At 38.2% G+C, this 25,572-nt stretch overlaps 1 protein-coding gene and 2 long non-coding RNA genes across 3 annotated transcripts; all 3 read right to left on the minus strand.

Moving 5' to 3' along the window:
• Positions 1 to 5,245: 5,245 nt before the first annotated feature.
• LOC120719968 (kinesin-like protein KIF2C) lies at positions 5,246 to 14,430 on the minus strand. The gene is made up of 12 exons (XM_040009527.1): positions 14,383 to 14,430; positions 13,815 to 13,863; positions 13,699 to 13,734; positions 12,855 to 13,001; positions 12,446 to 12,568; positions 9,169 to 9,266; positions 8,940 to 9,035; positions 8,781 to 8,835; positions 8,499 to 8,661; positions 8,235 to 8,325; positions 5,574 to 5,627; positions 5,246 to 5,350 (listed from the first exon to the last, which is right to left on the minus strand). The coding sequence occupies exons 4-12, from the start codon at positions 12,967 to 12,969 to the stop codon at positions 5,246 to 5,248; spliced, it is 900 nt and encodes a 299-aa protein (XP_039865461.1). The 5' UTR covers positions 12,970 to 13,001; positions 13,699 to 13,734; positions 13,815 to 13,863; positions 14,383 to 14,430.
• Positions 14,431 to 17,255: 2,825 nt separating this feature from the next.
• LOC120719535 lies at positions 17,256 to 18,658 on the minus strand. The gene is made up of 2 exons (XR_005692715.1): positions 18,614 to 18,658; positions 17,256 to 18,088 (listed from the first exon to the last, which is right to left on the minus strand). It is a non-coding gene; the product is annotated as an uncharacterized LOC120719535 (long non-coding RNA).
• A 1,937-nt stretch (positions 18,659 to 20,595) lies between these two features.
• Positions 20,596 to 22,026, minus strand: LOC120719392. The gene is made up of 3 exons (XR_005692676.1): positions 21,970 to 22,026; positions 21,706 to 21,796; positions 20,596 to 20,846 (listed from the first exon to the last, which is right to left on the minus strand). It is a non-coding gene; the product is annotated as an uncharacterized LOC120719392 (long non-coding RNA).
• Positions 22,027 to 25,572: the final 3,546 nt, after the last annotated feature.

The raw sequence follows: 25,572 nt of genomic DNA on the forward strand, positions 1-25,572 counted from the left end.
TGGACACTCTTAAATTGAGTTAGGGATTTTAGAGATGAGGCCAGAAACTGTTGGACAGATACTGGTTAATTGATTACAAAAAAGTTGGACTTTATCGGTTAGACCGTTAACTGAAATTTGTCGAAATTGGTTAGGCGCTAAAGCTGACAGATCTGACAGTGGTTGTAAATAAAAGACGTCTTTGTAATATAAAATAAGAGATCTCTGTGTGAAAGGAGTCTGAGGCAATGCTGGAGCTATTTTTAGACGGAGTGTGTGTGAGTGTGAAAATGCAAATGAGTAAGCAGTGAACTGTTTAAGCCACAGTTGGTTTTACAAATACTGCTGCAAACATTGTTGAGTGTGTGTTTAAGATGCCATTTTTGTTTATTAGAGGACTATAAATAAAGTATTGAGTTGCCGTAGCAGTAGTTGCTGGTGTGTTTTATTTTTTCAATTTCTTGTGTGTGCGGTGATAATTAATAGAGGTTTCAATCGTTTTTTTCTTTGTTTTTGTTTACTTGCTCTTTCTGATTATGAAAGGCATGTCTAAAATACTCTTAGGAAAGCGTGTTTTGAGTTATATTCCTCAACTCTGGTCACAGTTTAAGTGTGTGAATGCGGTGACTAGAAGGTTTTGAATGATGAATAAAGGTGTGAGAGGTATTTCTTTGGTGATGTAAAGTAGGATGTTTTAAACTTTGAAAGTGTTTTTAATTTAAGAGATGCATGAGTGATGTTATAAGAGTTTGAGTTTCTTTTTCTTTCAGTTTAAAAACACATAAGTACATACACTTGGTACACCCGTTTACTCTTTGACTTTATTAACACAGACGGTGTATTTGAGTTTGAATTTCAGTAATTGTATGTTGATATGGTAATTTAGTTTTATGTTAGGTGAAGGAGATGTCCATCTCTGCGTCTTGCAGGATTGAAAGTGAGCACGTTGAAGGTTGTGATGTGAATGCTGTGAGTACTCGATTTGAATGATTCTGTGTGATTTGTACAAAATAATAAAGAACTAATAATAACTCATAGGCAAGTGTGTGAACAGAGGAAGTCTGAGAGAGAAGTGTGTGCGTAGGCAAACTGCAGAGTGTGCGTGAAATAAGGATGTATTGTTTACATGAAGATTTAGTAGATACATGTGAAATTATTTTTGGAAAGAATCAGAAGTGAGATAGTTTAATATAAGATGCAAAAGAAGGAAGCAGCTTAAACTCCTATAATTTCCAGAGCCAGTGTCTCCCCTCCCCTCATAGCACCCCTGCCCACTTGGCCTCCGTATCAGGCGAGTATGGAAGGCTGGATAGCCCATGACGGGTAAGATCCCACCTCAAAACCCTGGGACAACCTAAGGCAGGCACAGTCACGATTACTCGGCCTCACTCGGTCCCTGTGAGCTCAGACTCACGGGTGAGATGAAGTGAAGAGGATGGGACCTCAAGGGTAAAGCCGCTGGGCTAAGGCGGAGGTGGAAAGTGGCAAGTGGAGCCCTACCTTCTGGCTGAGGACAAGGAATGCTGTTATTTAAGGTGGGAAATCAGAATTTGGGTTAGCAAATTTGGGAAGGAGAAAATTGACTGTTTAAAGGGAAATTATGAAGGAGTCTGACATACTGCAAAAGCAACATATGCAAATACACATACACAAGCAGAAAATGCATTAACCCTACAAAGACAGGACAAGCTCGTGGAGACTAATGCATAGGCATTGATTAAACCTGGCTTAGAACACAAACATACGCAATGAAGAACAGCTTGCTATTTTCGTATGAGTGATAGAGTGGTGTGAATGTTTAATAAAATACATTTGAGTTTGAAATTGAGGAATAACTCAGAGAAGTTATATCACAAAGGGAGTGAGTTATGAAAAGAAACGGTGATTAAAGTAGTTTTAAAAGAGTGACTTAGGAGTGCTCTCGTACTGAGTAATCAACGCTAGTGATCACTGTAGAAAGAAATAAAATAATTTAATAAGGAGATAATGTTTAAACATATGTTTCTTGTTACAGCAACTTCTTGAGATATGACTCAGTATGCAAATTAGCTGGTGTGTGTGTGACTGAGACTTTCAGAAGAGGAAGCATAGCAGAGACGAGAAGTGCAGATTGGGTAGGAAATTTATAGTTTAGTGATTATATGTTGTCGTAAGGGGGTTTTATGCTGAATTTAAGTATGTTAAAGAGCATAAGGGGGTGATTTTTGTGTGCAAATTGTGTGGTTTTAATGAGACTTTCGGTGTATTGAGGAGGTGAAATTATGTGGTGGCAAAACTTGTGTGTTTAAGGGTGTTGAGGTTGTTGTGGTGATGGTTTGATTCTGTCAGTTAGGTTTGGGTTGTTGTTGTTTTTGTTTTTAATAAAGGGAGTTTGATTAAACATGGACATGTCTAACAGGGGGCCCATTATTTTGTAACAGTGCACTTAAAGAAAACCTGTCAGGTGATTTTGTTTTGTGTTTTGTGAGCTAATAATCAGCTCTATTTTTTCATTTCTGTTCTAGGCAGGCCTGCAACAGCGCTGACAAATTCTCGGGGAGAGCAAAGATAAGGGGGGCTTTCCAGATTACAACTGGCTGAGGAGAAAGCTACCTGTGGGGACCTGATCAGGTCTAAAGTCCCTGTCTAAATGGATTGAAGCGAGTCAATCCAGTCCAAAAGCATAAAGAAATATTTTCCTATGGAAAATAAAAAATGAATGAGCTCATTTTGCTGAGGGTGGAGAATCTGATCGTGCGGGAGGCTCCACTATTAGCAAAAATATGGTGTGACTGCATGTGAGTGAATGTGTGACTGGATGAAGGTGTGAATGAATAAATGTGGACAAACAATTGGCTTTTACCAGAGAAAATTTCTGTTTCGTTGACTGGGGTTAGATTATGGGATTATAGTATATTGTTGGGAGAATGCCATATGCTAAAGGGGAAACATTTTTTGATATAACTCATGTTACCATTAACTGAAGAAACATATGACTGATAACTGTTGTGTTTTAAGTTTATTTTTATGATATAGATTGGATCATGAGTGGGGAAAACTGAGCATTTTTAGTTTTGTATAGTATTTTGACACATTTCATGTGTCGAAAATAAAGGGGGATTTAGGGTGTATTAATTTAATTGGTTAATAATTTAGGATCATTTTAGGACTTTTGGGTTTTTGATCATTTGGATATGGTAAAACTGAAACTGTTATTTTTATGTTAAGGTTAAAGGATTAAAGTGAACTGAATCCTGTTTAGAAGATACAATGCCGGTTTTTCAAAGCTGTGAATAAATCTTAGGGGGAAAACTAGTGAGGGTTCTAGGAGTAGAACAGGTTTGATTTCTAGAAGAAGTGGTTATAATGTAGGCTCACATACAGATATTTCGTAGATTTATTTTTAGGATAAAGGGGAGAGCTTATAAATAGAAATGATTTTTATACATATTGCATTTTTTGATATGAGTTATTGAAGTTATTAAAGGATTGCACACGCTTACAGACACAGAGTCCAGAAACACACATGACAGTATTGATTCCAGGCAAAAGGCCTCAAATTGATTTAGCTTTTAACTGAACTTAAAGACGGACCAAAGAGGAAGGAAAGCATATATTTTGGTTAAGTCTGATAAACTAGAATTAGAAGGCATTGTTACATTAAGAGGAGCAAAATGAAGTAAAAAGGCTATACCAAAAACAGGTTATAACATAGAAAATGTGAGGTTTTAAAATGAAGTTAGTGTTAACACACAGGAGTTGTTTTTCTTATATGCTTCAACTTAATTGATTAAAGTGGTTGTTTTGTTTTGGAGCTTTTAGTAGAATAGGCGCTTATAATGATTTTCTTGTTAAAAGGTGACTTAAGATTAGAGTAGAGGAACTTGCAGCAGCGACAGTTTGTGTACAGGATGTTGATGATCAGATAAGGGAAAATAGAGCGAGCAACCGGATGTGAAAGCAGCGCTTAAAGAGTTTTAAGGTGATGAGTAACGTTGAAGAATATATAAATACAAGTCAATAAGTTAAAAACATAATTAGGATCAGGCTTTTGATTACAGAAGCCCCAAATATGATAAGTTAGGGAGGTGCAGGAAAAGGTGTTTTGTTTCCTTTGCAGAAGATCTCGGTGACCACAGGGGGGTGAGGATCCTGGAGGTCCAAGGCCTGATGGACCACAAGAGAGGGACCAAGAAAACCTAAGCTTACACATGGAGTGTTCTCGAATGGGAGCTGGTGTTTATTACTGGACCAATTAGATGACATGAGGTTGTCTGATTTGCTGAGCGAGGACACAATGTATTGCGACCTCTGGTGTGCCAGAGGTCGAGAGAGGGAATGTGGAGCAGGGAAATTATTTTACTGCTATTGTTAAATAATTATCATCATTACCATTGCATTAATAATATAATCTGCAGTACGATCATTGCTTTAACAATGTAACAGATAGCTTTAAGAAGGCCTTAAGATGTTATGCATACAGTTATTATGTTAACCTTGTATTTCAGGTGCAGGTATGACTATTTTATACACAATGCATATCTGTGCTTATTAAAGAGTTGGAGCTCGGTCAATTAATTGGGGGTTGGAAGCTTTGTTCGGCGCGATGTCCGGACAATCTATTGTGCAAGTGACTTGGAGCCATAGAAGGAATTGCAATACATGCTTACAAAACATTTATATCAGGTCATTTTATATTAAGCTTTTAGTAAGAGGTTCTTGATTAAAACATTTATTTTAAGTAGATGATATATCCATAGTTTCAGTTCGATTATTACATATACGAGAGTGGTTTCTGTCTCTCTGTCTGGTTAGAGGTCAGGAGCTAGTCGGCGAGGGTGAAACAGGGTGCAATTGTGGTTAGCACACAGACACAGACGCACACACACTCAGTTAGAGAGAATCATTTATAGGTGAAAGTTTAATCATGTTTTGCTTGGGGTTGCAAAAAGAGCAGTTTGTCGCAGAACTGCTGCTGAGGTGTCAAGATGACAAGAGAGCATCCGGCAGTGACAGGAAGTACCTGTTATGAAGATGGAAGACGATGTTCTTTTTAAACTATGTTAAAAGTCATTGTGGTTGATTTGACGTCTATATATATTTTGTTGGTGACGCACGAAGGGGCGTCGTTAAATCAAACCCTGATGCTATAAAAATCTGTTTATGCTTTGATTAAGTCGAAGATCAATTGCTGTCTGTGTACAGAATGGTCTTCCCACGCGTGTATTCATTAAAATCATTGTTTGACCAAGAGCTTCTGGACCATGGTGGTTTGTACTCTCCTTCCTCAATTCTTGAACCTTAACACTGTGTTAACTGGAAACAACATTGGTGTTCTTACACTCATAAATATCTTTTGTGACTTCTTTGTGTGATTTTTGTATAAGGACACCTAAAGAGAATGCACAGAAATAACACATGAATTCCATATTGTGGAGGCTGACAACAACACATACTCATTAGAGAAAAATGTCTTGATGCATGCTCAATCATCCAGGTAAGGAAATCCGGTGGGAGAAACATTTTGAGTCACTTATCCAAGTGACTTGATATGTGACTTATCAAGTCACTTGGATAAGTTTCGAGTCACTTATCCAAGTGACTTGAAATGTCACTTGGATGTGCATTTGAATGTCTGAGTCCTCACAGAGGATTGGCTCCCTGGGGACCTGGCAGAAATATATAGAAATACTATGTTAAGCACAAATCCTATAAAAAGCAGAAATACTATGTTAAGCACAAATCCTATAAAAAGCAGAAACACTATGTTAAGCACAAATCCTATAAAAAGCAGAAATACTATGTTAAGCACAAATCCTATAAAAAGCAGAAATACTATGTTAAGCACAAATCCTATAAAAAGCAGAAATACTATGTTAAGCACAAATCCTATAAAAAGCAGAAATAGTGTACCATTTGGTAGAAAAACTATAATTAATCGGAAATACTATATTTGGAAGAAATTCTCTCTCTCTCTCTCTCTCTCTCTCTCTCCGCTGCTGTCACCAGCCGTGGCACAGCACAGCGAAAACACCCCCAAAAGCAGGAGCGAGAACCGTATCCACTTCATGCCTATCCTCTTCGACGGTCTCTTCCTTAACCCGTCGTACGCAGGCAGGTTAATCTGTACATTTCGCTTCTGGTTGGTCCCTCCTTTTCCTCTTCATCCAATCGTAGGTTTTAACTAGTACTGGTTTCATCTTTAGCACCACCTCCCGCTCTGGCAGTTCAAATGATAGACAGAGCCCTTGGGCTAATAAAATATAACAACATGGATCACCTCATCTTAACCTCCTAAGACCCGAACTCTTCTACGGCATGCATTTTTAATTTCTCTTTGATATCTGGGCATATTGGGGCCCAATGAACGTAAAACCAAAGAATTACCACATTTTCCTTACCTTATTTTGGTTTTTAAGAAAAATAAGAGCCCCATATGAGGATATTCGTTTAAAATTTTGATAGAACAGTAGCAGTATATAACCTTGTAAGTGGATATCAGGCCCCTGTAAAGCAAAATTGAGTATTTTGGTATAAATAACCCAAAATGTGATGTCCACATATGTGGATGCCAGGTCCTAGGAGGTTAAAGATGGGATATTTCCTTAGTGGGTGTTTTGATAATAGTGTTGCAGCTGATCGGATACCTACTAAGGCCACAGCACATGATCAACACTTACACTGGCAAAATTCATGGAGTCATTGTGCACCATCATTCCCCCTTTTGAGATCAAAGTCTCATTATAGGATAGGGGCCATCAAAATGTTATATTGATTTTAAGTTAGCCTTCCCTCACAGGGACCAAGTCAAATAATAGAAGCAAAATATTCTATAGCAGCTATTTGCTGTTACAAAAAAAAGAAAAGAAAAGAAAAAAAAAAAACCCCACACACAAACAAAAAAAACCCCCCAGAAACCATCAACTTAGTCATTCAATTATTTATACAGAGCCACATCTGACCAAGAATAAATCAATTCTGTTGAAATTTCAAATTTGAATCATAGTTTTGAAAGAGGTGAACTATGTTCACCTATGATGCAGAAAAGAAATCATACTGCATTCTTAGTGGTGGTATAATTTATTTAATGAGGTGCATAGACAACTTCAATGACCAATTCCATCAAGAATGAGCCCTCCAAAACTTGTCTCGTTTTTTTAAATGTACATGTATCCAATTCTGCACTAGAAATGAGCTGTCTGTCTAAAATATATAAAATCACATATTTAATGAATAGTGTTCAAAAACATTTTATTGAATACACAGAAGTTACTACAATGAAACAAATATAGTAAGAACAAACAAGTTTCTAATAAAACAGCTCGTTATTCAGAAGAGAAGGTTTTCTACTTGATTTAGTGATTCAGCCTCGCTGATTGCTCCTGATCCACAGCAGACTGCAAAGCCATCACTGTCTCCGTGGATGAAACAAATGAATGTAAAGCACACCAAAGTAAATCCTTTCTTAATCCTTTGTCAGGCTATACATTTAATTTTGACAAAACAAGATGACTGTTTGGCATCTATGCATTTGTTTTGTTTTTTGTTTTGTTTTTTTTAAAATGCACTTAAAAAAATGAAAGAAAACAAAACATGAACTTGGCCGATGTAACCCACTGTCTCGTTTTTAAATCCTCAATACAAGCCATTTTCTCCATCACCATCTTGGTCTTTTAAAAATTAGATATCATGAAAAGGGCAGATTGGACCGTCAAACTGCATGCTCATTGGCAAAACTACTTGAAACAATCCTCCATTTCTGACCATTACTTAATCATTTTTCTCCCAATCTCACCCTGAAAATAATGACTAAATACAGCAGGAAAGTGTTTAGAGAGGTCACATTTGGAAACTGTTTTTCTTTCTATAGTAACAAAATTCTTTTTACAAGCCCTAGGTATTGCCCCCTGGTGGCCATTAAAAAGAATAGAAATTTAAGACAGAGTCTACACCTTTATTTAACCCTTTGACTGCCTCACCAAGAAAAATACAATGAAAAAATTATTTGTTCATATTTTCTATTCCTTTAGGTCAATAATGATCACAATCAAAAAAAAAAATTTATACACACCTTATAGTTTTTTAAATATTACCCTCTACCAAACGGTTGAGATGTCACTCTATGGTACAACTACATAAAGTTCTACAGACATAACTAGTAGAAAAAAGTAAAGGTTTTGCAAAATTGTGCTTCAACCCCCCCCCCCCCAAAAAAAACCAAACAACAACAACAACAACAAAAAACCCTCAAAGTCTTAGATCAAGGGGAGACTTACATGAGTCTTACCACTTCCTGTCTGGCCATAGGCAAAACATGTTGCCATACCACCTTCAAAAATGGACTGGACTAAAGGTTTAGCTGTGAACCTAAAAGGAAAATCAGAATTTTAGTCATCATAACATTAACAGGAAAATTACAGCATGTATAAAAGTATACATCGAGTCTCCATTGTACTGGTTAATGTCCCAGTTGAAAAAGCTAAGTTAGAAAATGTACAATCAGAGCCACTGTTGGCTTAAAGGAAAAATTAGGTAGTTACTTGTAGACAAGTTCATTGGTGGCGGTCTCATCAAAGGAGTAGTCAAAGTGGAAGACTTGATTGTCCAAGTACTTGGTGAGGTCCACCTTGTGTTTTGGCTCATGGACCACTAACGCACCTTTCCCAGGTACAGACACCACATCAATCTCCTTTTTATTAATCTCTACAATACACAAGAGTATCGGAGTTAGTGTATAAACATGGCAACTGTTTTCTCTCCCTTAATTACTCCTTTATATTCAGATGATAGAATAGAGAATCTACAAATTATTCCTGACCTACCCTGCTTGTTAAAGGGCCGCTTGCGAACGCACACACAAATCCTTTGGGGCTCAATCTTAAAAAAGGCAAGAGATGTGCAGAGAAATGACTGTGCTACAGTTTGCAAAGCTACAATAAAACTTTCTGGATGGAACATTGTAAGTCCATGTTCAAACCTACCGTTTCAGTAGTTGATAAGGGTGTGATTTCCAAAGTCGCTCTGAAATCCTGAATCATCTCAAAGAACTTCTGGTTGGGCCGGGAACCTTCCAGAAACTATAAAGACAAGCAAACAAAAGGTACTGTAACAAAATGAGGAGTAGTTTTGCTCATGTTTAAAACAATTTACATTATAAAATAAAAAAAGAAAAAAAAAGAAAAAAGAATAATGGTTGAAGAAATCTTTCACCTTTCCCCTCTTGGTTTGCATATCTGGGGGCTTTATAACACAAGAGAGCCTTTTATTGCCTTTGTTCAACTCCACGGGAGCCACAGATTTCCTCCTGCCTGAAATGTGAAAAAACAAAAACAAACAATATACACACACAGAAATAAATAAATGAGATGTTAACACCTAATATCAATAAAATGGGTTTGTTACATCTCCTCGAGGGCAGGAGGGGATAACACAACAACTCCGGAAACTCTGTACAGGTGTTATGAAAAAAAGGTTTAATGGCAGCGCTCTCACAAAATAAACAACCCAGACTCAAACAACAAATGTGGGGGGAAAAAGGACAGTTAGGTTGTGCCAAAAAAAAAAAAAAAAAACACCAAAAAGACAAAACCAAAACTTAGCTGAGCTACTATCCTAGAAAAGCAACAAACAGGAGAGATAGACCCTAAACCTCAACTTAAAACAAGCTCAAAATTACATGGGTGGCACCAACCTACTTACCTAGTGTTTCTAACACAAAGACTCTACGTGAGTAAGTGTATGGGGTCCCCAAACTCACCTAGTCCACTTTACTCCCACCACAATCATCAAACAAAAGAAAGACAGCAGGAAAACATCACACATGTATCAAACAATTCAAGGAGGGAAGAGAGCCTCCCCCAGCCACAGGTGAGTCTCCTTATCAAGGGCTTCACTCCTGGTTTGTCCAATCAGGGCCTCCCTCCTCTAATTAATTGGACGTCCCCAGATTGACATCAGCCTGCAGTCTGCGACCTAAGGGAATGGCAAACAAAAGGGGAGGGAAAGCAAACATGCAGCCTGCAGACACGTAACACCCCCACCCTTACAAGACCAAACAAACAGTTTGGATCCTTCAAACACAAACACGGGATAGTGCATCAGCCAGGACATTTTCTGTCCCTTTTTTATGGCAGATTTGAAGGTTGAATGATTAAAGACCACCTCATAAGCCGACGATTGTTATTGTACATCCTTGAAAGGAAAACAAGCAGATTGTGGTCTGTAAAGACTTTTCTGGGCTCCCTGCTTAATCCGAGATAAACCTCAAAATGCTGCAGAGCCAGCAGAACGGCAAGAGTTTCTTGTTCGATGGTGGAATACCTTCTCTGGGGAAGAGTGAACTTCTTTGAGAAGTAGCACACAGGGTGATCGAGTCCATCCTGATCTTCCTGTAGAATGACAGCACCTGGACTGAGATCTAGTCACCCCACAAGCAGGAAGAATGTTAGTGTTTTCTTGCTGGCTAACTTTCAAGCCTGGTTCAGGCTTATCCAGCATCTCAGGGACAGGCATCACTTTTCCACCTGCTAAATCATTCCCTAGGATGAAATCAACCTCTTTTATTGGCAGCGAGGGGAGGACAGCGACCTTACCAACTCCACTGAACACAGAAGAAGTGATATGAACATTGTGCAAAGGTGCAGACACAAAAGTCATTCCAATACCCTGGACCACAACACTTGACCGACAGGATGACTCAACAGACAAAGGCAAAATACCCTCTCGAATGATGGACTGCGAACCACCCGTGTCTCTCAGCATTGTTACAGAATGGTCATTAACAGTACCACCCGTCAAAGAAACACATCCCCGTGTGATAAAAGGTTTGAAACAAGGGTCTATTTCACTCTGAGATGTTTGGTTTCTGGGAGGCGACATGTTTTTAATCAAACCCACTCCCTTGGGTTGTGGCGGCGTGGTCTTATTTTTTAGTGCAAGGCAATCAGCTATGACATGACCTTTTTTGTGGCAATAGAAGCATTCGCGTACCTCACGAGAAAGAAACGGTTGCTTAGCTCTGGCTTCAGGCTGACCACGATCAGGCTTCGGTGAGCGTGTGATCAACACTTTATCTGAACGAGGGGGTGATGCAAACACATTTCTGTGAGTCAAAGTGAACTCATCAGCCAAAACGGCTGCTTTTGACAGTGAGGCAACCTTTTGCTCATTTAAAAACATTACAAGCTTCTCTGGTAATAGATTCTTAAAATCTTCCAACAGGACTAGCTGACGAAGCGCTTCAAACTCTTTCTTCACTTCACTTGCTGTGCACCACTTGTCGAAAAGAACTGCTTTCTCACGCGCGAACTCTACGTATGTGTGACCATCAGACTTCTTGTGATTCCTGAACTTTTGCCGGTAGGCCTCAGGCACAAGCTCATAAGCACGAAGGATGGACTCCTTCAGTACATCATATTTCATGCTGTTTTCGATAGAGAGAGTTGATACAACCTCCTGTGCTTTGCCCATTAGCTTGCATTGCAGCAGCACAGCCCACATTTCTTTTGGCCATTCTAATGCCGTTGCAATCCTTTCAAAAGCATTAAAGTAGGAATCGACTTCAGTCTCTCTAAATGTTGGCACCAAAGCAATATTTTTGCACACATCAAACCTATAGGTGCTGCCAGATGAAGGCAAGGGTTCTGAAGTAACCGGTGAGCTGGGAGAAGACAGGCTTTGTGTAAGTCTCATAGCTTCCACCTCTAGCTGTTTCAACTTTACCTCCTTCTCAGCTTCAATTTCCAGCTGACGTATCCGAAGTTTGAAGTCAAGCTCGGCCAATGCTTTTTCCCCCCACATTTGTTGTTTGAGTCTGGGTTGTTTATTTTGTGAGAGCGCTGCCATTAAACCTTTTTTTCATAACACCTGTACCGAGTTTCCGGAGTTGTTGTGTTATCCCCTCCTGCCCTCGAGGAGACGTAACACAAGTGGGGGCTCGTCCGGGATCTATTTCCCAGAGCTGTGGACAACGCTGGTACAGTGTTACTGCCTTGTATTTAAGTATGGCTTTCGACTTAGAAGATTTTATTCGTGCTCCGAGTCCTGAGAAGTTTGAGTTATGTCGCAAAGATGACTTATTGAGTATTGCGGCACACTTTGATATTCCAGTAAAGAAAAATAGTGCGAAGAAGGAAATCAAGGGCATTATCTTACAACGTCTGGTTGAGTTGAAGATCTTGACCGGTTCTGATGTGTGTGATAGTAACGTTCTCTCTGTCGAGCAAGGTGTCGCACCTCTGAAGGCGGATGATGGTGCAATAGCTACTCCCCCCAAAGTCCAGGTGGCGCCTACGGTTCCTCCCACTCTACCTCGCTTTGATCCTCTGTCCCCGGACTTCAATGGGTCAAATGGACATGCTAGACTTAAGGTGCGTCTCGCTCGCATTGTTGTTGACATCAGCCTGCAGTCTGCGACCTAAGGGAATGGCAAACAAAAGGGGAGGGAAAGCAAACATGCAGCCTGCAGACACGTAACAGGGTTACATACCTCTAACTGTGGATGGAGGAGGCATTTTCTCAGGTTCATCATTTTGCTTTATGGCCTCAGGAACAAAAGGCTGCAAAGTCGCTGGTTGTGTATCATTCTTTTTACGCTGCTGATTCGGAATTACTAGATGACAAAAAACAAATATAATTCAGATTTAACAGAAGGAAAAGACCAAAATATTTCTTCATACATTTAAAGTACTCAGAAACTTATTCAAATACATTTTAACAGGTACATGATATGACTTTGTACCCTGCAGATAACCAAATGAATATGGCATGGTCACCAACAACAACATGTTGTTAAATGAAACAGATGTGGCACTGTTATGATTTTTTAAAATGCATTATGCATTTTTAAAAAATCTTTTTGTTTTCTGTTTTAAATGAATAAGTAAATCACAACCAACCAGAGTTTTTGAGGACTGATGATGGTGGGGGCTCGGGATGTATGGTTTCTGGGTTAGCTGAAAAGGATTCTGTAGCTGAGACTGGTCCTTGAACAGAACCTGGGGCCTGAAACATACACGTCTGCCGAGCCTGGGACCGAGTAGCAACTGAAAGTGACACAAAACCAAGTCAAACTGCTGAAATATGAGTTTATGCAATTCAGACTGATTATTACCAGCATTATTGATCTGGATTAAGACAGCCACTACTGGTAAAATGGAGGAGAAAAAGGTAAGAAGAAAAAAAAAAAAAAAAAAAAAAGCTGTACGAGGCTGTCTGGCAAAACACAAGTGACACCAACAGTAAAGTCACCACTTATTTTTCCGAAAACAGAACAACCAAATTAGACATCCACAGTGGTAGAAAAGTGTGTTTTAAGTGAATAACAAAGATATGAAACACTAATGTGCTGGTCATTAAAATGGTTCCAAGTCCTAAAAAAAAAAGGACTTAGAGGCCACTGTACATGCACTGTTTATTCTCCAATGAACTGATCAACCAGTGATAACAATCAGCGGTCCTTTTTATAGCACGATCTTATTTCTCAACAGGCAGAATTTAAGGACGAAGAGACAAAAAAAAAAAAAAAAAAAAAAAAAACATTGCTGCATATGCATATACAATCACCCAACACCTAAGTGTGTTGATTTCCATCCCTTGTGCGTTATCATTAATCTAATGTACATCTAAAATCTGGGAGCAGAGTTCAGCTCTTGCAGGACTGTCACTCCTCGCCCTTGCACCCATAACCAAAACAGGACAGATTAGATTTGCTTTAACAAAAAACATGCACGCCGTGCCGACCTGACTCTTCAGTTCTGGTGACTGCTGTAGTAGAAGCTTTTGGAAGGAAAGAAGCCATTAGGCAAGAGTACTTCACATTTACACCTGACACACACAGAGACTCAATATTTACATACAGGAGGCAGGTGCAGGAATCCTAGAGGAGCGCAGTCGACCCTCGTATTTCTACAGAATAAAAACAGAAAGAAAACTGTATAATGCTCAGTCCAGTCAGCCACTTAACTCTCTCATAAGAAGCACCGTGTACTTATGTGTAATGTAAGTTATTAGAACATCATTCTGCATGTAGTTACATCAAACAGTATAAAAGCAGGGGGAGATTTTTAAATCCAGATGATGTATTTAAAAATCATCATCTGGCGTTTATCACTTATAAAACAAACATTGAATTAATCCACTGTCATCAACGTGTGGAGTAGAGCATTGCTTCAGGTTTGCTCACGGGAAGTGTTCATTTACAACTACAGTTGCGTTCCTTTTGGATTACACCTCATACAGCATAAGGCTTCTACTGAACATTCAAATTCAACTCACATGCATCCTCACCTGAAATAAGGGTCAACTTAATGTCACAGGAGAGGCTACACAAGGAAGCAGGAACATCTAACCTTCCTGTCATCTGGTGACTGACAGCAAGGTTAATGTAATAAATTATGAGAAAAAACAATGTAGGCTAGCACTCACCTTTTCTGGAACATGAGTCGATGGGTCAGGGTTGAGCTTGTGATTGAATTTATCCACAGTATTTCTGATTTCGCGCCATTACCCCGATTCATAGCGGAAGCCGGTTTTTTACTTCCGCTTGCACTGTTGTTGACAGTTGCAGGGTTACACCTTCACTGTTGATAAAGATTTCTCTCACTGCAGTTTGTTTTACCTGGAGTAAATGACAACACATCGAAGGTGGATACACAGTAGAGATGTTTTAAAAAGCAGCGAGGACAGTTCAGTTGCAGTGCCTCACCCGTCACTTCTCACGGAGTGGGTAGATGACATGAAACTATGGCCCGATGTTAGCGACATCGACATTATTAATTACCTTGTATTTTCCGAAGGCGTTGATGGCGAGGAATTACGTAATTACAAGAGCACCGAGGCGTATAATTACCTGCACAGCAACAAAATTGATAAAGTACTGCTCAACAAACAAGGCGACTTTATTTTTTCTTAAGGAGTCACGCTACTGCCATCTAGCCAAGTATTACGTGGAGCACTGTTTACATGTGAAAGCCACTCGTTAACTTTGTGTGGGCTGTATGCTGTACAATCACATGAAGATAAAATATAAAAAAAATAAAAGACTGCACATTAAGGTCAAATTTACAAGACAAGAACAACTATAGTTATAAGAAGTGACACAGAGTAGTATAATACATGTTTGTTTATATATATGTATATTTGTACACACACACTACTTTGAAAAAAATTAGACTGTGGATGTATATTTCTGCATCAAAAAGTAACTGACTATTAATATGAAATGGATAATATGGGTGACTTTGCCAGTGTTTATATCTGTTTTGGATATGATTCAGGTGTATTGACCCAGGGTCATATCTATAACATGCAGGACACCAACCGTGTACTGCTTTTGTTAGTGTAAACTTCCTCATTATGTTAAATCTTGAGTATTGACAGTGAGAAAAAACTATTAATGTTTGTTACAGGTGCAGAATGCTGCGATCAGTGGAAAGACAGGGCTTGCGTGTACAGACGAGCAGCGCAGGTGGAATGCAGGGACAGCAAAGAACCTTGAACCTAAACGTCTAAGCCAGATAAACTTCAGACATCACAGGGCAGAGCAGCAGTACGATGTGAACTCCCGGACTGCAGTGACACAATCTCTCCCTAACACACCATATCACCTTACACATCAAGACTTTATTGACAGTGTTAGCAAAGCACCAGTGAAGCCACTTTTCCTCCTCAAGAACACATTAATTGGAAAGTGTTACAATGCCTCGCCATCTGCAGGTCCTCACCGCAACAGTAAAGTTGATGAGCAATTTTTTCAGCCACACCAAGCACACAGTTACAAACTAAGCTGTAATCCATGCAGGGCATTCTACCAGGCATACATTCAAGTTTCTGAAGAGCAAGCAGAACAATTACAAGAAGAAACAAAAGAGCAAAGTGCATCTGATTTGTGGCACAACTGCAGGAAAATCAGACTTACAGCAAGCTCCGCTAAAAAAGTTCCAGTACGTGCCACCACAAAAAATGACAAATTTTTATCTGAGCACATGTACCCTTCCTTTCGTGGGAATTATGAAACAAACTATGGTAAAGAAAATGAAGTTAAAGCTTGTCATCAGCTGAAAGAACAGGGTATGAACATCCTTCACATGGGTAGTGTTATTAGCATCCAGGAGCCATGGCTCTCTGCGAGTCCTGACGGGGTCATTGACTCAGATGTGCTTCTAGAAATAAAATGTCTTGTGCAGACTTATCCTTCACTCACGGAGCAGCTTACCCAGAAATGCAGCGATATCAAACTGGTAGATGGAGAACTGCAGCTGCAGAAAACTGGCAGCAGAGGCTATTACATGCAAGTGCAACTTACAATGTTTTGCACAGGGCTCAAGACTGCCACACTTGTGATCTGGACACCTACTGAGCATGTTTCATTTACAGTGCAATATGATGAAGCATTTGTAAAGGAACAAGTAAAACGCTTGAGAGGGTTTTACTTCTCATATTTCTTACCTCGACTTGTAGAGGAGTATGCAGCAGGACGGTTTCAGTTAAATGAGAGATACTTGAAGATAATGGGCAAGGTTTAATACATGTTACAACTATAAATGGGACAGTCAGACACCAACATGTCTGCAGAGTTTGGTCTCTGTCTTGTGAATGAAAGGAGACATTCAATATGAAATCTGTTAAATATTTCAATACAACTAAAATGTACGTAGTTGTAACATATGGTGGGAAATGAATGACAAACTGACAACATTAAATGTTGTGAATAGTTCTGTATTTCTGTAATCTTCCAACACAAAAAAATGTCAAGAATACACAACTAATTATTGTAGATTTGAGAAAAACTTTTTTTTTTCATTTAAGAAATTTATCACATTGTGGTTGAATAAAAAAGTAATAATTGTTCAATTGATTGATTGCAATTGTTTTATATATACACATGCATACATACATACGCACACACACACACTGTATCACATAACCTTTCATCTAGAACACAAGATAAAAAAGTGAGACCTGGAATTATTTACTCTCTACATATATGTACATCAAATTTTAAAATAATTACATTACACTACACAACTTTATGTCCCGAGTAACTATCTTAATATCCCCGAGTCCACAATTGTTCATAACATACACAATTATTGTGTATCACGAATGAGATCCTCTCTTAAGTTCACTAGAGCAGCACATATTCTCAGTATCTTGTCTACTTTAGGAGCCATGCTTATAGGAACAATTTGTGAAAGTATTTTGTAGACTTTCAAGCGTCTGATTGCTCTTTCAACATGGATTCTTACATTTGCAATCCGACGTGTGTATGTTACCTGTTCCTCAGTTAGCGGTCTACGTTTTTTTGTGAAAGCGGGTATTACTAATCTAACTTTTCTCTCAAAGAGTAAGTCTTTAATTGTAAAACCTCTATCTGCCATGACTTCATCACCAGGTTTTAGGTATGTTAATATTCCAGAGTCCATTGTGATAAATTTGTCACTACATCGGCCGCCATATGCCGCAGACACAAACATGATTAGTCCACATGGTGCAACAGCAACCAAATATTTGACTGTGTTGTGTGAATAATAATGGCTGTATGATTCCCCTCTTGAGCCCAGATTTCTGGGTTTCTGTAAAAGGGTCTCACTGCAGTCTATAATGCATGTACTATTTGGAAAGTTCTTCTTGAAGGCTTCAGGCATAGTTGCTTGAATAGTTTCTTTTGGCAGCCATGGAATTAATGGTCGGAGAACTTCCTCCAGCTTGTCTAACCAGTGTGAGATGATCTTGCTGGCCATGCTTTGTGATATATGAAACTGGCGGCTTAGGTCACCTATTACACGGTTACTCTTTAATTTCATAAGTGTCATGAGGACTTGATCTCGGACAGGCATGGTAAATTCATTGTTGTCATATCCTTCCAGTGTCGACACAAGTGTGTTAAATGTTTCTAAGGCTATCCCAGTGTACAGCAAAGCGTCTGCATCATTTTGAAGAATGAAATATGCAACTTCATCACACTGAGTCATCTTATCCTGCACATCTTTTCTGCGAGACCTGTTGCAGTATTGATGGTCTTGTTGCGAAGGATCCTCCCACTGTGTGTGGACTGAGTGCAGATGTGGCTCAGGGGGTTGTGTGGAGATGCTGGCCTGGTCTAATTCCACTGAACGTAACACTGTGGAGTCTGAATAAGACAAAAATATGATCAGATGTACAGTCAAACTGTTAGCATAAGAGAAACTGTAAAGTGTCACTTAGCTTATTATATTTTTGAGTGAAATTTCTCATTCTACATTTTTTCACACAAATGCAAAATCATAAATGTCAACATAAAATGTTCCTAAGTCCCCTAAAAATTTGTCACAATTTTATTCAATTAATGTGATTAGATTTTATTTTACATTCTAAAAAAAGTCACAACTGTTGGTATTTTTGCAAAGGTTGCCTTTAACGTTTTTACTTGAGTTTTCTCGACTTGAAAAAACATGTTCTTTATAAACACAAACCTAAGACTTCTACAGCCCTTGGAGCTAATCTTTTGGCATTATTATTATTATTATAAACTTTCGTTAAAATTTAGACTTTGCTGCTAATAACCAGCTAGTGCTGATACTAACGCCATTCACCATAGGCTATTATTTAGTAAAAGTACAGAATTGCGTGTTTAAAATGCGAAACTGTGGCAAACCACATTTACACTTTCACTTACCGGGTACAGATTCTGTGTTTTTGTTCGTATTACTGGAAGCTGTCACACTCAAAGTGGTCCGAGTGAGCTTTCTTCTTTTCTTCGGTGGGGGTCGGTCATAGCCCAGATAAAGCTCCGGGTCGGGGTGTAACTCTGTGGGCTTTTTATCGATAAAATGAAAGGAGCAAACATAAACTCTCTTTGGAGGGTGTTTGAGTCTTAAAGCTGCCAGCCACGCCAGTTTCCGATCCTCCTTCCGCGGCATAGAGTGCAGTGCGTAGGGCGGTGGGCACGGACAGGCCTTTCTAAGTTGTTGATGCTCAAGGCAAAATGTTTCTAATGCGTTTTTCAGTTTTCTTGAATTATTGTGGCAGCCGACGACAGCACACGTTGAACCCGAGCTCATCTTCGAACAGGTAAAGCCACTTATTACCGCACAAAGTAACTGATTTTGTTGTTAGCAACGACTGAACGCTGGGTCTCGCTTTGAGTAACCGGAAGTATAAAACCGGACAACGGAAGTAGTGGTCTGTCATTGCAGCCTACGTACGCTCTTACAGAAACCTGTGGATAAAAAGCAGAAACACTATGTTAAGCACAAATCCTATAAAAAGCAGAAACACTATGTTAAGCACAAATCCTATAAAAAGCAGAAATCCTATAAAAAGCAGAAATATTATATTAAGCACAAATCCTATAAAAAGCAGAAACACTGTGTTAAGCACAAATCCTATAAAAAGCAGAAACACTATGTTAAGCACAAATCCTATAAAAAGCAGAAATAGTGTACCATTTGGTAGAAAAACTATAATTAATCGGAAATACTATATTTGGAAGAAATTCTCTCTCTCTCTCTCTCTCCGCTGCTGTCACCAGCCGTGGCACAGCACAGCGAAAACACCCCCAAAAGCAGGAGCGAGAACCGTATCCACTTCATGCCTATCCTCTTCGACGGTCTCTTCCTTAACCCGTGGTACGCAGGCAGGTTAATCTGTACATTTCGCTTCTGGTTGGTCCCTCCTTTTCCTCTTCATCCAATCGTAGGTTTTAACTAGTACTGGTTTCATCTTTAGCACCACCTCCCGCTCTGGCAGTTCAAATGATAGACAGAGCCCTTGGGCTAATAAAATATAACAACATGGATCACCTCATCTTAACCTCCTAAGACCCGAACTCTTCTACGGCATGCATTTTTAATTTCTCTTTGATATCTGGGCATATTGGGGCCCAATGAACGTAAAACCAAAGAATTACCACATTTTCCTTACCTTATTTTGGTTTTTAAGAAAAATAAGAGCCCCATATGAGGATATTCATTTAAAATTTTGATAGAACAGTAGCAGTATATAACCTTGTAAGTGGATATCAGGCCCCTGTAAAGCAAAATTGAGTATTTTGGTATAAATAACCCAAAATGTGATGTCCACATATGTGGATGCCAGGTCCTAGGAGGTTAAAGATGGGATATTTCCTTAGTGGGTGTTTTGATAATAGTGTTGCAGCTGATCGGATACCTACTAAGACCACAGCACATGATCAACACTTACACTGGCAAAATTCATGGAGTCATTGTGCACCATCATTCCCCCTTTTGAGATCAAAGTCTCATTATAGGATAGGGGCCATCAAAATGTTATATTGATTTTAAGTTAGCCTTCCCTCACAGGGACCAAGTCAAATAATAGAAGCAAAATATTCTATAGCAGCTATTTGCTGTTACAAAAAAAAAAAAAAAAAAAAAAAAAAAAAAAAACCAGAAACCATCAACTTAGTCATTCAATTATTTATACAGAGCCACATCTGACCAAGAATAAATCAATTCTGTTGAAATTTCAAATTTGAATCATAGTTTTGAAAGAGGTGAACTATGTTCACCTATGATGCAGAAAAGAAATCATACTGCATTCTTAGTGGTGGTATAATTTATTTAATGAGGTGCATAGACAACTTCAATGACCAATTCCATCAAGAATGAGCCCTCCAAAACTTGTCTCGTTTTTTTAAATGTACATGTATCCAATTCTGCACTAGAAATGAGCTGTCTGCCTAAAATATATAAAATCACATATTTAATGAATAGTGTTCAAAAACATTTTATTGAATACACAGAAGTTACTACAATGAAACAAATATAGTAAGAACAAACAAGTTTCTAATAAAACAGCTCGTTATTCAGAAGAGAAGGTTTTCTACTTGATTTAGTGATTCAGCCTCGCTGATTGCTCTTGATCCACAGCAGACTGCAAAGCCATCACTGTCTCCGTGGATGAAACAAATGAATGTAAAGCACACCAAAGTAAATCCTTTCTTAATCCTTTGTCAGGCTATACATTTAATTTTGACAAAACAAGATGACTGTTTGGCATCTATGCATTTGTTTTGTTTTTTGTTTTGTTTTTTTAAGTGCATTTAAAAAAACATGAAAGAAAACAAAACATGAACTTGGCCGATGTAACCCACTGTCTCGTTTTTAAATCCTCAATACAAGCCATTTTCTCCATCACCATCTTGGTCTTTTAAAAATCAGATATCATGAAAAGGGCAGATTGGACCGTCAAACTGCATGCTCATTGGCAAACTACTTGAAACAATCCTCCATTTCTGACCATTACTTAATCATTTTTCTCCCAATCTCACCCTGAAAATAATGACTAAATACAGCAGGAAAGTGTTTAGAGAGGTCACATTTGGAAACTGTTTTTCTTTCTATAGTAACAAAATTCTTTTTACAAGCCCTAGGTATTGCCCCCTGGTGGCCATTAAAAAGAATAGAAATTTAAGACAGAGTCTACACCTTTATTTAACCCTTTGACTGCCTCACCAAGAAAAATACAATGAAAAAATTATTTGTTCATATTTTCTATTCCTTTAGGTCAATAATGATCACAATCAAAAAAAAAAATTTATACACACCTTATAGTTTTTTAAATATTACCCTCTACCAAACGGTTGAGATGTCACTCTATGGTACAACTACATAAAGTTCTACAGACATAACTAGTAGAAAAAAGTAAAGGTTTTGCAAAATTGTGCTTCAACCCCCCCCCCCAAAAAAAACCAAACAACAACAACAACAAAAAACCCTCAAAGTCTTAGATCAAGGGGAGACTTACATGAGTCTTACCACTTCCTGTCTGGCCATAGGCAAAACATGTTGCCATACCACCTTCAAAAATGGACTGGACTAAAGGTTTAGCTGTGAACCTAAAAGGAAAATCAGAATTTTAGTCATCATAACATTAACAGGAAAATTACAGCATGTATAAAAGTATACATCGAGTCTCCATTGTACTGGTTAATGTCCCAGTTGAAAAAGCTAAGTTAGAAAATGTACAATCAGAGCCACTGTTGGCTTAAAGGAAAAATTAGGTAGTTACTTGTAGACAAGTTCATTGGTGGCGGTCTCATCAAAGGAGTAGGAGCAGAACACACACACAGCGGTACGAGAGAACAAAAGAAACTTTATTATAACTGAGGGTGTCCCGGGAGGGTAGAAGGGGGAAAAAAAAAAAACGCACGGAACCAGAAAAACCGAGGGACCGGGAGGTGAATCGCGCAGGAACGCCGAGAGCGGGACTGTGGGAGGCTGAAACAGAAAAAGGAAAAAAGGATTATTGGGGTGCGGGGAAAACGGCAGCATACGAGGGGAAGTAGAGTACGCGTCTTACGATGATAGCGGGGCCGAGGGAACCGGAGGGAGGGGTGAGGGTCCGTTGGGGAGAAGCTTCAGAAAGGTTGAGGCGGCTGGGGCTGATTGTGATCCAAATTCCGGACAGGCAGGTGGACAGGCTGGTGGCTCAAACACGCCGAGCTGTGATCTGAGTATACAAGGCAGAGTTAGTGTTAGTTCACACGGATAGGTTTGCATAAGGGCTTTCCCGCAGGTGTACGTTACCGCTGAAGGACAACTACGGACTGGCGTGGAGCAGTAGGCTGGGCAGGATTAAATAGTCCACCTGGTGATCGCCCGGGATGGGATGCAGGTGTGGAGTTAGCAGCCACGCCCACGGGAGTGGGCATCCCATCAGCACCTTTTAAATTTTGTCTTGTGAGTGTGTATTTTTCTAAAGAAATCTGCATCAGTTTGATTTCATTAACACAAACTTTTTATGCAGTTTACAACAGAGGTAAAGAGATTTAAACACACCAGAATCAAACAGCTAGGAACAAAACTAAATGTACTAAAGAACAAACCAAAAAATCAAACTTGATATTTAAATAGCACAGCAAGAAAGTCAAAACTATGATCTTGGGTAAACTATCCCAGGTTCATGGCATGTCTAAAATCTGTCACAAATAATTCTATTTCCAGTTCAGTTTAATTACATAGTGCCAAATCACAACAACACTTGTCTCAAGGTGTTTGTAATATAAGGTAAAGAACCTACAATAATACAAACTATTAAAAATAATGACATCCAAAATAGTTTTCCTGTGAAACACAACAGTAGCTTGAAAATGCACATGTGCCCAGTACTAACTACCTTGAAATTGTCCAGGTGTCTTCCCTGCTAACCCTGATAAGAAGAAACCCGAGTACCCATGGAGGTCAAATCCTATCAGTTCCTCTTTTTAACAGTAGCTCCCCTATTGATCGTGGCACTTATAGTAAACAATACTCAGACTTCTACCTTTACTATTTTAGAAAAGGTTAGAAAGTGAATGTCCACAATTTAGAATTTAACTGCAGAAAGAAATTTAGCAAGAGCGAAGAAAATTCAAATAGTAAAAATTACAAACATAAAGAATTCACATCACTGCGCATACAGTCACGAAAAGATAGAATTTACTTCATTTTTCCTTCAGCAGTTCTACTTCAATTAGATTTGTCTTTAATATATTTTCACATAAATATTTATTGTTTTAATACAAAGTTATTTATATTAGTTATCCCAAAAACTCATGATACACTTGCCTTTACAGGGTTAACTAGAGAGTCGCCATGTGTATGTTTATGTAGCTCCTCTCTAGATGTGTAACCACAGTGGCAAATCAACTGTTAGTGATTCATTCAAGTGTCAGACTATATATAAACCACATCCTCTTTCTCCTTCCTTTCATTATCTCATGGAATAAGATTAGTAAACAGTCATCAGAGGAAGGGAGACTTTATTTTAAACAGAGAAAATGTTGACTTTCTACTGCAGTAACCGTGACAGATCAGGTCAATATAAAGTACCTTTATACAGCAAAGATTAAAAGGAAACGAACTGAAAATTATATAGCTACTAACTTTTAAGGAGGAATGCTTCCTTATATGAATTAAAAAACACAACTTAAATATAGAGATTACTTTTCTGAATGCAAATTATACTTCGCATAGGATAATGTGGCATAGAGATAAGGTAAATGTGTGCTATCCACCTTACCCAGCTTTATGTCTGCAGTACTGGTAGATAAGCAGGCAAGTGAACCTTTTAAATCACATTTGAAAACATCAAAAATGAGTCATGATGTGAAATCTAAAGCACTAAATTAATTCTACAAGTATACATAATAATAATAATAATAATACATTTTATTTATGAGCGCCTTTCAAGTCACCCAAGGACACTTTACAATAGGATAAAACACTTAGTAAAACAATGGCAGAATAAGAACAATAAAACAAAAGCACAAGATAAAATTAACAAACAGTGGATTCACAGTGAATATGCAGATTTGAACAGATGAGTTTTGAGTTGGGATTTAAACTGTGGGAGAGAACCAATGTTTCTTGCAGGTGGTGGCAGATTAACTAGTGATTCAACAACACTTCCTGTAAACATAATACTAAAAATACAAGCTTTTTCATATTGTGGCTGTGACTCAATATATTTGTTTGCTTGTCATGAAAACTGATAACCACATATTTGTTTCCCATTTGACTGAACACACTTTCTCACTGTAAGGTCTCTGAATCTAGATTTACATACATACTTACATAGGGTAAAAACAGGGAAGCGTAACACCGTGAACTAATTCCAGTATGAGTTTCCTGTTATCATTTTTTAAGGATGATTTGAAACAGTAGCTGCAGTAATTTCCATCTTACTACATTAGACCAATTTTAGAAATGTAAACCACATTGCACATCCACCTGTGGATCAAATACAAAAATCTGCTTATATGTGATTAATCTTTAAAAATAACCTTATTCAGTTAGTTTAAAAAGAAAAACGAACATTTGTTTTGGTAGGTCTAAGCAATGCGGCTGATTGGGAGCTATTCATTTTCTATACCAGCTGAAGACTTAAAAGAATTATAGGTATATCAAAGAAAGTACATATTGCTGTATCTTTAGTTTTAAAAAGCAGTTATTTATTTTGGAGAATTTGAAGCAGATGTTATCTTATAGAAGCCAAGCTTGGTTCTTTATAACATTTGGCTTGCCACAATAGCGTCAAATGGTTGTTTTTTTTTTTTTGTTTGTTTGTTTTCCACACTACTTGGATGTTTATTGCATTTAAAGTAAGAGTACAAAGTATCTTCGTTAACAACAACAGGAAGTGTTTTTTTTTACATAAAATATAATAACCATTATATAAACAATGACATATCTATATCGATACATACATATTTATATACCTAAATGAGTATATACAAAGGAGGGAAAAGAAAAAAAGAAAAAAAGGAGAAAGAGAGAGAAAACAAACAAACAGACAAAAAAAAAAAACTCAAAAAGAACAATACACCTGCCCAGACCAATATATATAAACTTGAAACAGATATGGGAGGAGGCCATCCCTCCCAGTTTACTTATTAAAGTAATCTATAAAGGGTTGCCAAAGTAGGTAAAACTGTTTAACATTATCTCTCAATGAAAACTTAATTTTCTCCAACTGTAAATGATACATTGTGTCTCTTAATAAAGCAGAGTGAGTTGGGGGGGGCTTTATTTTTCCAATTTAGAACTATAAGGCGTCTTGAAAGCAATGTTATAAAACTTAAAACATGAATTTGTTTGTTATTTAAGTATTTAACTGTAGCTCCACCAAAAA

This window comes from Simochromis diagramma, unplaced genomic scaffold (assembly GCF_900408965.1).
Source record: "Simochromis diagramma unplaced genomic scaffold, fSimDia1.1 OVJJ01000344.1, whole genome shotgun sequence".
NCBI classification, from domain to species: Eukaryota; Metazoa; Chordata; class Actinopteri; order Cichliformes; family Cichlidae; genus Simochromis; species Simochromis diagramma.

Bases quoted from the DNA above. Each gene is read 5' to 3' on its own strand.
- LOC120719968 (XM_040009527.1), bottom strand. From the start codon at position 12,969: ATGTTTCAGGCCCCAGGTTCTGTTCAAGGACCAGTCTCAGCTACAGAA. The intron at 12,569-12,854 runs GTTGGTTGTGAT...TTTGTCATCTAG, and splicing joins ATCAGTCCTCAAAAACTCTG to TAATTCCGAATCAGCAGCGT. The intron at 8,836-8,939 runs GTAGGTTTGAAC...GCCTTTTTTAAG, and splicing joins CCTTATCAACTACTGAAACG to ATTGAGCCCCAAAGGATTTG.